Here is a 16384-nt window from a genome sequence, read left to right as displayed (position 1 = left end):
GTAAGCCATCGTTGCATGCGGCCACCGCCGGCGTGACTTGGTGTGCGGAAGCCTCACCGGCGTGATGTGCGGCGCAGAGTGGCAGTCTCACCTGTATGTCTGTGTCCTTGACGGGTTCGAGCGGCTCGAAGGTGGTGGCTGCGCTCAGGCTCTCCAGACGCTGGGAGATGTGGAAGATGTCTAGACCCCTGGAGCCCAGCAGGATGGACCTGAGGAGGGGGGAACCGGAACCATTACATTACATTGCATTTGGCAGATGCTTTATAACCAAAGCGACTTACAAACGAGGACATAATCCTAGTCAACATCACTAACAGATACAAAGTGCAGAGGAAATATACAGAACAACAAAGGCAGATGCAAAGAAGGGTTAGTCAGGGTTTATTTTTGTAAAGTAGAGTACACACGCACACACACACACACATACACACACACACACACACACACACACACACACACACACACACACACACACACATCAATGTCAAGAGTCTGGCCTGGGGCTAGGGCAGCTCAAACAGTAATTTCCTGAGAAAACTCATTTTAGTTATTTTATTCCTCAATTCGTCTTTGGTCAAATATAGAATAAATGTTTAATGTAACACTTATATTTTGTTGCCTCTATGCATATGATTAAATAAATGCTGTCCCTTAAAAAAACCCTTAAACCCCTTAAAATCAAGAAGGCTTCGCGACCCTCGTTGGATTTTTGGGAACCCATTGGTTAGGAACCACTGGTCTAGTAGATAGTCAACCACACACACAGGGGATGGGAGACAAAGACGACACAGAAGAGGGTATAGGGGAAATAGGACATAAAGACACATAAGAGGTAAGTGGAAAAGGAGAGAAAGACACACATAATTGGAGAGGAGTGACCAACATTCAAGACAGAGAAGACAGAACAGTACACATGAAGAATAGAGATAGTACGTATAGAGACGTAGTACAAAGCCACTAGCATACTTGTCCCATGATTCTACAAACCGTCAACACTTTGTCAGACAATTATGGGGGACCTTTTTGCTGTGGTATTGAAAGTGAAAGCCTAACTCCCATTGTCATTGTGACACAGCACTCTCCACAGCACACTAGGGTTCACTGCACACTGTACACAACGGAATTGCATTTATGCTTCACCCGTGCAAAAGGGACAGCCCCCAATGGCGCCCCAAGGGAGCTGTGCGGCGGAACAGCACCATGCTCAGGATACCTCAGTCATGGAGGAGGATGGGGGAGAGCACTGGTTAATTACTCCCCCCACCAACCTGGCGGGTCGGGAGTCGAACCGGCAACCTTTGGGCTACAATTACCCATGACTGCCCATGACTATTGTGTGGAAAATGGGCATCGGTCATTCATAGAGGACCCTTGACCTGAGTCAACTGACAGTGTCACAACCCCGGTAAACATAGACCAGTGTACACACAATAGGTGATGATTGTATGCTGTACATCCAAAACAAACTTCCCAAACATTTCACTGCACCCCTTCAACCGGTTACTCACGCTTTGACATCGGCAGTGTCCTGAGACGTTCTTGTGAGGGTACGGGCTCGCAGTCTTTCTCCCGCTTGCTGGATCTCCTGCAGATTTCTCTCAACATGGGGCAACTCTGACACAGCCTCCGTCTCAGCAGCAAGCTGCTCCGCCTGTTGCAAGAGCTCTTCAAAGCCCTCCGCGTCCATGGCGAAGACTGTCAATGACGCCGCGCCAAAGAGTTATTATTATTCACGATTCACAAGAGAGGTTTGTAAATTAGCACCGGTTTAGTAGCAGTTTATGACAGTGGCAGCTCTGTGCATTCAGCTACATCGCGTGCGTTAGAACAGCAGATGTACTTGTAGAAGTAGTGAAGCCCAGCTGTCAACTATGGTAGCAGCACTAGGCTACTGCGTTAGCGAAGTCAAAGACAAGTACGCAGCCAACCAGACACTCTCATAAAGTTAAGTCACACAATTGCCTTTACTGTGGCATCATGATAAGGCAGTAAACCTTTCTTTGGTCATGTGCTTAACAGGGATAAAGGGAAGGGACTAGTGGGCCACTAACAAGCTAGCATTAATAGGTAGTAGCAACATGCGCCCATACAGTACCACGGGCAGTATGTTAGCTCGTGCTCAGTTACAACAGGCCATGCGGCACTAAGCCAGAGAAAAAGCTCGAAATATTTCTATGAGTTTGTCGGTATATACATGCCTTTAAATGTCGACTTACTTCAAGTATTTGCTTTCCTGTTCCGATATTGTTTTGTACCCAAAATAACAGCTAAATTTGTAGTTGATCTTCTGTTCCCGGCACTAGCATGCAAGCAAAACAGACAATCTCCCGGCTTTCCTGGCGTGTCTATCCTCATTGGTCCAAACTCCACTTCTCCCCGCCCAGGTTTTGCACGCGTCAACATTTAAAATGATATGACGGTCAGCACGTATGTACCACAGGCCTGGTATTAGAAATTGCACACAACCCTAAGTGCATGCTCCACCACAGCACAACACATTTTGCTGTTTAAAAGCACTTGAGAAGTTTTAGTATTCTAGTATACTCTTGAATGACAGTGAATGGAGAACATGTTGCATAAAACAGCAAAAATATAAAAGACTGATGAAGGATTTGTTTGGTTTATTTAAATGTGTGGGGTCGTCACTCATTGCACAGCACATCTTCCCTAACCAAATGAGCCAATGTGTTGGGAATGCGAAAATTCGAAAAGCTGTAATGCTTTTGATCATACAACCGCCCCAAATAGACCCAGTCAGCACTAATACGTAGAAGGAATTGAGTAATGATACAATGTTATGGCCTTCAATAAAAGCATCAGCAGAGAATCTAAGATACCCCTGGACTTTGAGTAGCAGAAAGGAATATCTTGACATTGTAGCCACGTATTAGGAACCGTCCTTGAGCTCGCCCAGCGCTTCACCACATGTGCACCCAGCATCCTCTCACACATGCTAGACAAGTCAAATCAGAGTTATTTATAACAGTCAAAGACACATTGATATCTAAACCAAACGCATATGACGCAACACAGAACAGATTGATAGTTATGGTCTCATTTATTAAACATATATGTAAAAATACAAGTTGAACAGGTACACCATCGAAATACAAAAACAAAATTGGAGTCAAGAGCAAAACACAAGCCGATGGACGATCACATTGGAGAAGTTCGGGAATTCACAGGCGGTGGTCTTCTGATCCGGTTCACTGACAGCAGTTGGCGTCACAGGCTTTGCCCTTGCACACGCAGCCCGATGCGCACTTGCTGCATCCGGATGGACAGCAGTCGCAGCAGCCTGGGAGACAAGACAGGGGTCATTTTAGAAACTCGAATTAGAACGGTTAAAAGTCTCAGAATGGTAAACGTTCGAATCAAGGAGAAGGTAGGCCTACATTTAGTTAGTGGTGTCCTTTACATCATCGTACATACTAAAATCCACCGCTTAAAAGTTCAAATACGAGTGAAATGAATTCTTTTGTTTTGGTTAAAAGATACTTACTCTTCTTGCAGGAGGTACACGTGCAGTTGGTACACTTGCAGGTGGTACCGCAGTTGCAAGTCCCAGCTAGAAAAAGGATAGACAGAGATGTCACAAGGCTGTCCCCATCATGCTAATGTTCAACGACAGGCGTAACAGTTTCGTAAAGTGAAATATTCACAGACAAATCGAGTACTTACTCTTGGAGCATTCGCAGGGGTCCATTTTTGTCAGGTAGTCTTTCCCTTTTCACAAGAGCTTCGAGAGATGAGCAAGTCTTTGCGTCTATCTGCGATTCGCTGGATGGTGTGTCTGACTAAAACACACGCACTCGTTTTTAAAGCTGAGGACACCACGAGGCCGAGTGCAAAATTGTTGTCGGCTGCACACGGTTTAGGGACACAGCTGAGCAATCACGCACCATCACACCGTGTGGAAATCATTGAAAACTCATCAGCAATTCCCGCCCTACTCCATTCCATCTGTCACATTATATAATCGACATCGCCTGTTGTACGGCAAATTAATTGCGCCCTATTTAGCCCATTACATAACTGCCATCCATGGGGACAACTTTTGTTGTTGTTTTGAACTGTTGTTTATGTTTACAGTTTTGCAATATTTTTGACACTGTGAAATAAAAACAAATGCATTTAGACATTGTATGGATTTCCACATAGCCTACCATTAACAAGACTAGTTTACAAACATACCTGAGCCTACGTCCATCATTTATCATTTTTGATAGGCTATCCAAATTTATCATAGAACACCTCGACACATCACACAGACGATGCGAGTTTTTCCCCCCATACGATATTTATATTGCTTTACGTTGTATTACACGATCATTCCTATTTCTCCCCAATTAGAGCTCTAACGTGATTATCCCCCCCTCATGTCACTTTCCCAATGGAATGTGTAGCGCACGGAGTAGTGTCGCGCCTTTGCACACGGCCCTACTTTCAGTTCAGACGCTGCATTGTTGGGAACCGTCTGCTGACTGACTGCGCTCGGCATGTGCTGTGCTGTGGGCAGAACAAACAAACTCATGAATCACTTTGCACCCGTTCTTTACCGTGTGGCCCGGGTATTTTTCCACAAAGTTTCTTCATCGTAGTAGTTAAGAAGAGGACACTACGTGTGAAGGGAAGATTCCTTCAGATTCGAAAATGTTTATGTAGGGTATTAGAAATGAAAATGGTTCCGTTGCTTTTTAGATACTTACTATTCGAGACTGTAGGTCTACACTGTGCACATTATTGACATCGCGAGATATGTAGTTTCCTTATATTTCCACGGCTGCAAACTTGAAAAAATCTTCAGTTTTCTTTCCTATAATTGTAAATAAATTGCGTCATCAAGTCACCTGAGCAATGTGGGCACGTTCAAGAAGTCAAGTTGTTTGTGATATTTGTGGTAAAATAAAAGAGTGAAGCTAGTTAATAAAACAGTTGTCTTTTTTCTGCACAGTAGCAGACTATTTTTTTTATAAGAATACAGTTTATACAATGTATGAATTCACTGGTTTTCAACATCAGAAATAGTGGCTGGCTTCATCTTTTTGTGCAACAAGTCCAATCTGTTGGGTTAATGAACACGCCCCTGGCAGCATCTTGATTGCTTGAACTTTCCTTGGACACATCCCTGCAGCTCCAGCATAGTGCGCTAACTTACAACTGTCATTATTGGATGTCGGGTAAGAGATAATTTTAATGTAAAAGGTAAATGCCACACAGGTCGTGGGAATGGGTGCATCCTTAGCGTATCATATAAACATAGGCTCTACCGGTGCAACGTGCTTTGTAGAAGATTTGCCATCTGATTAGCTAGATAGCTCTCCTTAGCTTGAACTAGCTGGGTTAGCACAACACAGCTAACGTTGTAATTTTAAGAATGCATGGTCAGTGTTAGCTGGACAAATTATGAACCGCAAAAGCCAAGGTGACAGTGAAAGATCTTTGCGTTTTCCCAAGATGCAACAACTTTGTTATTATGTTGGTTAATATCGAGTGGCGATGGAAAGCAAAAAACAGGGATTACAGCAGAAGCTTTGACAAGCGGCCCCGCGTTGCTTAGTAACCACCCTCCTACCGAGTGCAGAGCAGTGTAGTGCTAAGCACATAATACCATTAGGCCAGCCAGCTCCTAGATCAACCTAGCAGGCTACACGTAAAAAAACCATTTCGGCAGGCAACATAATGATCTGCATGCACAGGGTAACCGCTACGCATTTAACATCAAATGGATCATAACTGTCACGTATGATTACGGGCAGTCATGGCAAAGCAGTTGGGTGTCACAGGCTTGTAGGATGGGTTACTGGTTCGATTCCCAATCTGCTAGGTTGGCGAGGTTAGTAATTATCCCGTGCTCTCCACCATCATCCTCCATGGCCCTGGTTCCCTTAGCACGCCTACCCCTGCACTCCTCTGTTGGGGTGCTGTTTGGGGTTGCTGCCACCTTGCACAGACCAGGCATAAATGCAATTTCGTTGCATGCAGTGACCAGTCCAGAGGTGGGACAAAGTCACTAAAAAATGACATGCAAATCACGTCCTGTCACTCAAGACTGAATCAAGTCACAAGTAAAAACACAAATTTGACCCACCCCACCTTTCCACTCCCGAGTACCTACCACACTTCATGGCTGAGGTGTCCTTGAGCAAGGCACCTAACCCAAACTGCTCCAGGGACTGTAACCAATACCCTCTAAATAACTCACAATTAGTCACTTTGGGTAATGTAATGCAAGTCAAGTCCAAGTGGCATACAGACAAGTCCAATTCTCGTTTTATCCCAAATATTTATCAAGTCACTGTGTATTCTATGCACAGTCTTGACAACACACTTTTGATTACAAAACTCATTATGAAGTGAAGTGAAAGCCCAATCTGGAAACTCCAACTCCCATTGTCATTGTGACACAGCACTCCACAGCACACAGGTGTTCACTGCACACTGCACAAAACGAAATTGCATTTATGCCTCACCCATGCAAGGGGGCAGCCCCCAATGGCGCCCCAAGGGAGCAGTGCGGCGGTACGGTACCATTCTCAAGGTACCTCAGCCATGGAGGAGGATGTTGTAGAGCACTGGTTATTTACACCCTCCACCAACCTGGCCGGTCGGGACTCGAACCGGCAACCTGTGGGCTACAAGTCTGACGCCCTAACCGCTCACCCATAACTTCACTGCTGTGTATGTTCTCCTTTGCCGGTCATTTTGGATTATAGTGTCTGTTAAATGTAATGTAATTTCAATTACAGGAGAGTACTTGTATTAATCCCGACCGAAATTTAGGTGTTGGTCAGTTTGTCTGACCGCAATCCATGGCTAATGTGTCCTTGAGCAAGGCACCTAACCCTATACTGCTTTAAGGACTGTAACCAGGACTGTATACCCTGTAAATACTGCACATGTGGCAGTAAGTTGCTTTGGATACAGGCGTCAGCTAACTGCAATATAATGTAACTTGGGCCCAAATAATCAAAGGAGCTCAGAGGAGATGGAAAATATTGAGATCCAACCTGCCAAATCATTGCAAGCTAAAATTGTCATGCCCAAGTCAAGTCTCAGATCAATAACATATAAGTCAGCGTCAAGATGCAAATCATTCCTTATTTTGCAATTTCAAATCTGAAGTCCTTAAACCACGTCACTGCCTTCAGAACACACCTCTACCCAGGAGCGTTGGTGATGCTCAAAGTTGATTGCTTCCCAACAAAGTGAGTGGAGTGTCCCGCTGTGGAGGGAACACGAAAGTACCTGAACAAACCTGAGCTAGTGTAGCAGAGCCGAAGGTGTTGCGTCACTGCGAGGGCGCAGCCTGGGTTAGCGCTGTGTGCTCTGGAGTGTCGTGTGCACTTTTGAGTGTTGTGTCACAATGACAATGGAAGTTTCCTGAGTGAGCTTTCACATTCATGCTAAAGTCAGTTGTAGTACTGTAACCCAATGGAAGTACACAAGATCAAAGTTTTGTTTTGTTTTTCACTTTGGTAATATTTTCTGTGTTTTGTTTTTTCAGGAGTGTCACAATGTTGGTGCCAATCTTCACTCTAAAACTAAACCACAAAATCAACCCGCGCATGGTGACGATTGGCAAATTTGATGGCGTCCATCCTTGTTTGACAGCAGCCACACAAGCTGGGAAGGTATTGTTATGTTGAAATGTGAAAAACGCAAGTAAATAAACTATAGACGTGGTCAATTCTGTGAATGAATCATGGTGTACATAACATGGGTATTCTTGAGCTGTCAACATGAAAGTCATTGCACACATATAAATAAAGGATAACAGTTATATGATTGTTTCACAAGCATGCATATTCAAGCATATTCAGATGTGCCAGCAATAATAGGTTATGAAACCTCGCCTGGTCACTGCTGGTCATCAAACTGAAAACTATGGTTGTTGTCACCATACTTCCTCAAGTAATCAGTATCCTTTGACTGTTCACACTATTCCTGCTGACAGCGCCAATTGTTCATCCATAACTTTTCACTGTGACACCCAATGCCATACATATTATTGTCTAGTGTGCACACAACTACATTTTGCTGTATACTATACATTGGGCATGTATTGTTAGCTAGCATTTGCGTAGCATCTGTGCATGCTGTATACCGGGACTTGTACAGTATGTCTCTAGTGCACTTAGCCGATTAAACAAATTTATGTGAGTTCTTATTCTCGTTCCCGAGTTCTAATTCTGATTCCTAAGTTCTAATGCCTGAATTCCGCTTCCGCCCTGCCCTCAGGTGTTCATCCACAACCCCCATACGCGAGGCCAGAGGCAGTCGGCCCACCGGCTGAGCCAGAGTGCCCAGGACTCAGACATCTCCCTGCTCAACATCAACCAGGCAGTCAGCTGCCTGACGGCGGGCCGGCTGGGGGCCAACACCGTGGGGGACACCCTACTGGTGGGCTCCCAGACCAACCTGCTGGCCTACGACGTGCACGACAACACTGACATCTTCTACAGGGAGGTAAGGGAGGCGAAAAGGCAGCCAGCCAAAATGGCTGGTAAATGTAGAGTAGCATAGAGTAACTTTATTGATCCCCGGGGGGAAATTCAAGATGTTAATCACACTAACCCAGTATTTCTCAAAGTGGGGCGCAAGCCCCCCTGGGGTGGGCGCGGAGGCCTTGCAGGGGGGGCGTGTGACATCTGATTTGGGTTTTTTTTCCCTCAAGGAAATTATTTCCTCGGAAGCATCCAGACCCTCTGAAGGGGGTAATGATGGGAAAAGTTTGAAAACCAATGCACTAACCAAACACACACCCACTAATGGGTCAAAGTGGCTAGTAAATTGGTCTTTTCTACCAGCCAAACTCAAATTTCGCCAGCATGTGGCCAGTTGGCTGGTGTTAATTTAGAGCCCTACGCACATCAGTAATGCAGGTGCGGGACCAAACTGACGAGAACTAAAATTAAACAATAAAGATCCGCGACATTGATCGATGCTCCCAGAACTTAAACATTACAACGTTTCTCACGCTCAGTCCTACAGAATATCAAAGCAACGTTGATGAAGGACTGAGCGGCCGAAACATTGAGCTGCCCAAACATTGTGCTGTGAAACTTTTGGGAGCAGCATACAATAGATCAGTGTAGTAGCTGAGCTTTTATTATTTCTTTCTGGGGCAGTCTTCTGACTGTGGTTTCTGACTATGGTTTTCCACTGCTTATTAGTAAAAAGGAAGAAAATCTGCACACTCCAATTCGGTGCAGTAATGACTTCACTGCATGCTGCAAGCTTTAAGTTACTAGACATTACACTTAGTTGACTCTTTTTATCCAAAGTTACTTACAGTAATTTACAGAGTATTGGTTACAGTCCCTGGAGCAGTCTGGGGTTAGGTGCCTTGCTTAAGGGCACTTCAGCCCTGGATGGGAGTGTAGGGAGAGGTAAGGGAGGCAATCAGACCTGCAACCTCTGATCTTAAGTGACCTCACCTCCCTAACCATTAGGCCACGGTTGCCCACAACCTTCATTTTTTTGTGAACATTTTTCATTTTATTGAGAAGATTTGACAGTGCAAACAGAGGTCAGTTTTCTGCTGACATACAAGTGACACAGTATGCAGATGGTAACACCGTATAAATAAAATTAAGTAAATGCATTCCCCAAGAAACAAAAAATACCCCCAAAAAAGGCACACACATAAAGGTAAGCAAGTTAAGTGGCCCACAACCTTCATGAGAATGCTTGGTCCCTTCATGGTACTTCTTTGTCACTGCTTATTAAATCACAGGGTGTGATTAAAATGGATGCCTCTTCGCGGCTGTAATTTTAGCAGCTAATGGTGTCGAAAAGCTAATGATGGGGTAGATGTCTTTGACCCTTATTCTAGAACAGGAATTTATTTTTGCACTTTCTGTTTTACGTTTGAAATGGTCACTGTTTATTGAAATGGAAGGTGTTCAGGGTGTTCTTGAAGCTGACAGCGTTCCTATTTTGGTGTCTACAAGTAGTTCAAATCCAGACTAAAAACTCATCTGTTTCAGCATATTCTTTATGACTTTTCAACTCGGTTTTGCTTTATTTTTTATTTTTATTTGTTTTCAATCTGTTAATGTGTCTTGTTTTATTATTGCTTCTCTTTGTACAGTGTCCTTGAGTGTTTTGAAAGGCGCTTTTAAATAAAATGTATTATTATTACAAAACTAAATTAACATTACACCTGCAAAAATGGCTAGTAGTAGATCTTAATCCTACTTGCCAAACACACTCACTAATGGGTCAACGTGGCTAGTGAGTTTTCTTTTCATTAAGCCGACCCAGCATTTGTCCAGTTGGCTGGTGTTAATATAGAGTCCTGGTGGTCTCTAAAGGCTAAAGACAGAGAGGGAATCTGCTTTGAAATGTCCAGCCAGGAAATATGTGCTTTATGATACTAATTGTAGTAATACGGTGACATTTATGGTGTAATAAGGTGTCATTAATAAAAGTGCACTCTACTCTTTCCTTTACATTGCCTTATATTGTAGTATATAAAATGCTAATAAACAGCATATGCTCTAGCTCTACATTGGATGATCTTTTTTGTGTTTTTTGTGCGTTTTTTCTAGGTGACAGACGGGGCGAATGCAATTACCTTGGGGAAGCTGGGGAATATCCCCTATCCTCTAGCCATCATCGGGGGGAACTGTGCCTTGCAAGGTTTCGACTTTGAGGGGAACGACCAGTTCTGGACGGTAAGATGAACCTTTTCTTTTTTTTGGTCTTTTACGACTTTATTGATGATAGGACAGTGTGAGAGGTGGACAGGAAGCGTATGGGGAGAGAGACAGGGAGGGGTTGGCAAACGACCCGGGCCGGGAATCGAACTCGGGTCGGCCGAATGGCAGACGAGTGCCCTACCGGTTGGCCACGGCAGGGCTAAGATGAACCTCTTCAACTCTCTACCAGGACCCATTTTTTCTCTTGCGACATTGCATTATGGAAAAAACATCTCTGTGGACTTGTCTATGGACTACTCAGTTACTGCACACATGATAACAGAGGCTCAGACTTGAGACCCTGAAAAGTCTAGTGTCTAGAGCTCTTATGTCTAGTTGTAGCATGAAAAACTAGCGTTTCAGAAAAAGCCCTCCACTTATCTAATCTATGTAGTGTGTTGCGTTTCTTTGTTCTGAGGGAGTGAGTAAGTGCATGTCCCACTGACATTTGCAGCAGGCCAGGGCTGCATGGGTAGTTCATTAGCAGAGGTCAGGTCATAACTAGGTTAAAGTATACCTTTTACCAGGGCCGCTGACAGCTTTGGTCGGGCCCAGGAGGAAGCCATCTGAAAGGCAAACCCCCACCCAATACATCCGATACAATATATCACTTTATTTTAATGGTTTACTCTTACAGTGGACCTGCCGCATTAGGTACAGTGTAATAACCAGCGTAACACTATTTAATACCCTGTAATACCAGTGTAACACCATGTACCAATTTTGTACTTACATCTAGGGTTAGGGTTGGTACATGGTATTACACTGGTATTACATAGTATTACATAGTATTACATGGTATTAAATATTGTTACACTGGTTATTACACTGTACCTAATGTTGTAGATCCACTGTAATAGTGAACCATTAAAATAAAGTGCTACCCAGTACAATGTAATGAGGACCCAATTCTAGATCCCCTTCCCTCCCTGGGCCCAGGACAAGTGACCCCTTTGTCTCACTCGCCTTGTTGGCTTCCTTGCCGCCTACCATTCTTACTCAAGGGAGGGTAGGGTTGGAGTTCCACCCATGAACTCTGTGAACTTAAGGTTGACACAGCTCTGCATGTCTGCATGGGGAAACGCATGTCCGTAAAGACCCTTCTGAAACTGACCCTTCTGAAACCCTCTCTGTAAAGAGATATTGACATCAAATCCAATAATGTAATACAGAGAATTTTACAAATGCTATGGGGCACCTAAGTCCGGGCAGCTCATGGGGCTGGGAAAGTAAAAAACTTTGACTGGGCTGTAATGGACTGATCAAACCTATCTTCCAATCCACCTCACATTCCCTGCCAGATCACACATATGCTGTAACTCAGAATTAATGATAACCAATGGTGTGATTGTCAACTTCACTTGTCAAGCGATTTGTGAGTTATTTATGTGCAAAAACAAGCAATTATTTGGACTACAAAACGGAAGTGGCGTGTCTGACGTGCAGCCACTTCAGCCGCTGTGTAGCGGTAGGGCTGGCTGTGCACCTTCAGCCTGAGTTCACGTCAAATACCTGAGGCGCACATTGTAGTCTCTTACCCAGTTTCGCACACAAACTAAAATAACCTTTCTTGCTTGCCGAAAATGCGTGGTCTTACTATGTCAGTCCAAACCTTTAAAATTCACAGCTACCGGCCCTGCCATGGCTTAACAGTAGGGCACTCGTCTACTATGCGGCCAACCCTGGTTCGATTCTGGCCTGGGTCCTTTGCCGACCCTTCCCCGTCTCTCTCTCCCAAACGTTTCCTGTCTCTCTCAAATTGTCCTGTCACTAATAAAGTCTAAAAGACCAAAAAAATAAATACAAATTCACAGTTATCATATGTGAAATCCAGAGTACATGCAAACGGAATCAGGATTTAGCTTGACTCGCTCCATTCACTTCCATTCAAAATTTAGTGAGTTGCAGCGCCTCATGGATCGGAAGTAGAAGGGCGTGACTTAGGTGTCCCATACTGCCCTACAATTTCAGAACACAGTATAATTCAAAATGGCAAACTGAGAAAAAAGGCTTTAAAATTTCCTTTCTGTCCATGCGACTGTGTTGGAGGTAAAGTGGTGATGACACTTCCATATAATACTTTTTTATGGTGAAAATTTATGCACACAAGAAAAAAGCAAAAAAACCAACATTCTCATTACTTTTTAGCTGAAAAATCATTATACTGCGCTCTGTTGTGGTATTACTGTCTACACCAAAACCACGGTGTCAATGGAGAAGTGCAGTATAATTCGCATTATACTGCGTTCTTGGCTAGTACGACGTAACCTCCTAAAACCAAAAAGCGCAGTATAATCAGTTTTTTGCGTTTTTTTCCGAAACGGGACCAAGTTGGGCCAAAAAAATTTAACACAAGAAAAAGAAGGTATTTTAAAGCCAATTTCCGGTCTAAACCCATTTTCGACCATTTTCAAGATACTGCGTTCTGATATTGTAGGGCAGCATAGTCCTGGGAGTACTGAATGCTATAGTAACAGATATCTTTGCATGTTCTGTACATTTTACGCATGGAAGTGAATAAACATACTGATGAACTTGTACGTAACTGCACACATGTTGTTCATGTGGTGCTTGCATAGTATATTTCCATCTCCATATCTTCCATATTATCCGTTCTGACTGTATGGTTATTGCATAATAACTGTGGTGGGCCCCCTTCTGTAGACATGTCTAGAAGCCTGCTGTGAGACCTGCCATGTTGTCATAAAGCTACGTGAGGTAATGAGTGATGGCTTCTTTCTTCTTCACTACAGGTCACTGGAGATAATGTCAGGTCACTGGCCCTGTTTGACTTCACTGGCGATGGCAAGAATGAGGTGGGTTATAGTCAGGAAGAATTTGGACTTGTTACTTGGAGCTGTGTTACATAGCACCTTATATATGGCATTTTGTATTTTCATTATTTTTGTGTATACATTATATTTGTATGGTTACATAATATGTGAAACATATAAATATGAATATATCTGTTGAAAGGTATGAACAGAGACGGTCTATTGCTTAGAACTGAGAAAATCTTTGGTATGAACCTCCTATGTACAGTTAGTTTCCAGGTGCTGGTGAAGTGCAGTCGTAAGTAATCCAGAGAATAGGAGAATATTCACTGCACACTGGTGGATTTAATTTAGCTTAAAAAATGATAATAATAAAAAAAAAATCAGTGAACAGCTCGTTTCGCTTGTTGTTTTCAGTTAACATATGTAATTCAACATATATTCCACAAGTGCAAATATATTCTATAAATGTTTTCCCCATCACAGCTTGTGGTTGGATCTGAAGATTTTGACATCAGAGTCTTCAAAGAGGATGAGCTGGTCTCTGAGATGGCAGAAAACGAGGTACTTATTTATGAAAATGAAAATAATTTTGTGTTTGTTGACACACACACACACACACACACACACACACACACACACACACACACACACACACACACACACACACACACACACACACACACACACACACACACACACACACACACACACACACACACACACCATAATTAATTAACAGCAGCCAACCTGCCAAATGCTGGTGAAATTTCAGTTTGGCTGGTAGTAAAAATCAACTTTCTAGCCCTTTTGACCCATTAGTGAGTGTGTGTTTGGATAGTAAGATTTACATCTACCAGCCATTTTGGCTGGCGATGATAAAAGTTAATGTAGAGCCCTGCACACCACACTCTTTACATCCCCCTTACATCACCCCTGGTTTCACTATGCAGTCCAGTGCTGTGCTGTGTTGTGCTGTGCAGTGCAGTTCTCATAGAAAGAGGAATCAATGGTCCGCCTTGTCTCTGCAGACTGTCACGTCGCTGTGTCACATGCATGACAGCCGCTTTGGGTACGCCCTGGCCAACGGGACCGTGGGAGTCTACGACCGCACTGCCCGCTACTGGAGGATCAAGGTACTACAGGCAGCATTCGCACTACACAGGAGCTCGCATCCTTTTTGTTCTAATGATTACAGTGTCTGCTTCTCTCTCTCTATATCTCTCTCTCTCTCTCTCTCTCTCTCTCTCTCTCTCTCTCTCTCTCTCTCGCTCTGTTGCACAATCCACAAAAGTTTGGAATGAACAAATCGGCTTTGTAAACAATGGTTAAATATTACGAAATTTGGGTTAAATATTACGAAATTTGGGTTACCGCTCAGGGTATCTGGGACAAATGACCCAATAGTTGTTGTATTAATGATTAATTGCACACACAATCACAGTTTGGTGTTTACATAGATGAGATCGAATGGCTTTTGTGTTGGGGGCCTGCTGTGGCAGTTAAACTTGTTTATATGTGTAAATGGGGGATATAAATAACTGTACAGTGTGTGTGTGTGAGTGTGTGTGTGTGTGTGTGTGTGAGTGTGTGTGTGTGTGTGTGGTTTTAGCAGACAAAAATGGAAACACCTTGAGTCACTGTCAAAGTGTCAGAGTGACTAAGGTTGATTCCCCTTCTCTTCACAAATCCTCAAGTTCTGTAGAAATGATTTGTGGAGATTTCCACAGAGTATCCTGTGGTTGACTAGTCAGCACAGCATGTGCTGGTCAGACAGTGGCACGTCAGCACTTTTACCGGATTATGATCGCATGGACTCCTGGGCCAGGCAACAAGAAAGCCCCCAATAGGTTTGCTAGTGTACAAAACGATTATAGGATTATAGGCCAGATTTTTGTTGTTGAGAAAATCTGAAAATACAGTTGTTAAAAGTGCAATTTTAATGCAATATAAGAATGGAGCTTGTGCTTCTGGGCCACCTTGACTTTTGGGCGGCCAGGCCTGTGCCCCAGTAGTGAATGAAGGAAGCGGAGGACAGCACTCCTCAGAATTTTTCTTAGTTCGAATCGCCATTACACGCTGAAGAAGGGCTCTGCATGAAACGTTCATGGGTGAATAAGCTAAGAAAAAATCTGAAGAGTGCTGTCCTTCGCTTCCTTCATTCATTTATGGTCTATTGTGGGATTCAGCACCCAGTTAAAAACTGTGAGAATCATTAGGCGATAGTGTGAGCGCGTCTCCCCACCACTTCCTATGCCCATTAGCCCTATGCAGTAATGTGTCATTGCCCCCTCGGTAACGCTTTACTTTACGGTACAGTAATTACTGTGTACTTTCTGCGTAACAACAGGGTAACAGACAGAAGTTACATGGTATCTAACGGGTAAAAAGGGGGTAATTACAAAGTAAATACTATGTAATACACATATCTCAAGAATTACTATGAAACTACTGCGTATTTTCCAACCATCTAATCATCGAACTTCTCTCTGTTACCCTGTTGTTACCCAATTAATGGTATCTACTTTGTAATTACCCCCTTTTTACCCATTAGATAACATGTAACTTCTCTCTGATAACCTGTTGTTACCCAGAAAGTACCCAGTAATTACATATGGTAACTGCACCGTAAAGTAAAGTGTTACCGCCCCCTTCTGTTCCACAGTCCAAGAACCATGCCATGAGCATCCACGCCTTTGACCTCAACGCTGACGGTGTAGTGGAACTCATCACTGGCTGGTCCAATGGGAAGGTATGTACGTGTACGTACGACAGACAGCAGCTTCACAAAACTGAAGCTTCACAAAACACAGCACACTGATTACTGTTCTTTTTTTCTTATTATATTTCTTAATAAAAGTAGATAAGTCTAACTTGATGGCTTATTTTACTGGCCCTTTGAGT

The 16384-nt window shown here is 43.5% G+C and overlaps 3 protein-coding genes across 3 annotated transcripts in view; 1 reads left to right on the top strand and 2 right to left on the bottom strand.

Annotated features, from left to right (window-relative positions):
- The window catches only part of nup93 (nucleoporin 93), a 68562-nt gene extending 66167 nt beyond the window's left edge, over positions 1-2395 (bottom strand). Inside the window, exons 1-3 of the mRNA XM_063196865.1 lie at positions 2217-2395; positions 1509-1695; positions 92-209 (exon numbers count right to left, since the gene is read on the bottom strand). Of these exons, the coding sequence (XP_063052935.1) occupies positions 92-209; positions 1509-1687 (297 nt within the window). The 5' untranslated portion in view covers positions 1688-1695; positions 2217-2395. The remainder of the gene's footprint in view (positions 1-91; positions 210-1508; positions 1696-2216) is intronic.
- A 644-nt stretch (positions 2396-3039) lies between these two features.
- On the bottom strand, positions 3040-3822 carry mt2 (metallothionein 2). Its single transcript, XM_063196873.1, has 3 exons — positions 3682-3822; positions 3503-3568; positions 3040-3298 (listed from the first exon to the last, which is right to left on the bottom strand). The coding sequence occupies exons 1-3, from the start codon at positions 3704-3706 to the stop codon at positions 3207-3209; spliced, it is 183 nt and encodes a 60-aa protein (XP_063052943.1). The 5' UTR covers positions 3707-3822; the 3' UTR covers positions 3040-3206.
- Positions 3823-5075: 1253 nt separating this feature from the next.
- bbs2 (Bardet-Biedl syndrome 2) overlaps positions 5076-16384 on the top strand; it is a 32498-nt gene continuing 21189 nt past the window's right edge. Inside the window, exons 1-8 of the mRNA XM_063196866.1 lie at positions 5076-5180; positions 7508-7634; positions 8242-8469; positions 10557-10682; positions 13460-13522; positions 13967-14044; positions 14512-14616; positions 16146-16232. Coding sequence (XP_063052936.1) covers positions 7518-7634; positions 8242-8469; positions 10557-10682; positions 13460-13522; positions 13967-14044; positions 14512-14616; positions 16146-16232 — 804 coding nt within the window. The 5' untranslated portion in view covers positions 5076-5180; positions 7508-7517. The remainder of the gene's footprint in view (positions 5181-7507; positions 7635-8241; positions 8470-10556; positions 10683-13459; positions 13523-13966; positions 14045-14511; positions 14617-16145; positions 16233-16384) is intronic.

The sequence above is a fragment of the Engraulis encrasicolus genome, chromosome 4, assembly GCF_034702125.1.
Source record: "Engraulis encrasicolus isolate BLACKSEA-1 chromosome 4, IST_EnEncr_1.0, whole genome shotgun sequence".
NCBI lineage: Eukaryota > Metazoa > Chordata > Actinopteri > Clupeiformes > Engraulidae > Engraulis > Engraulis encrasicolus.
This window is presented reverse-complemented; position numbering and strand designations above follow the sequence as displayed.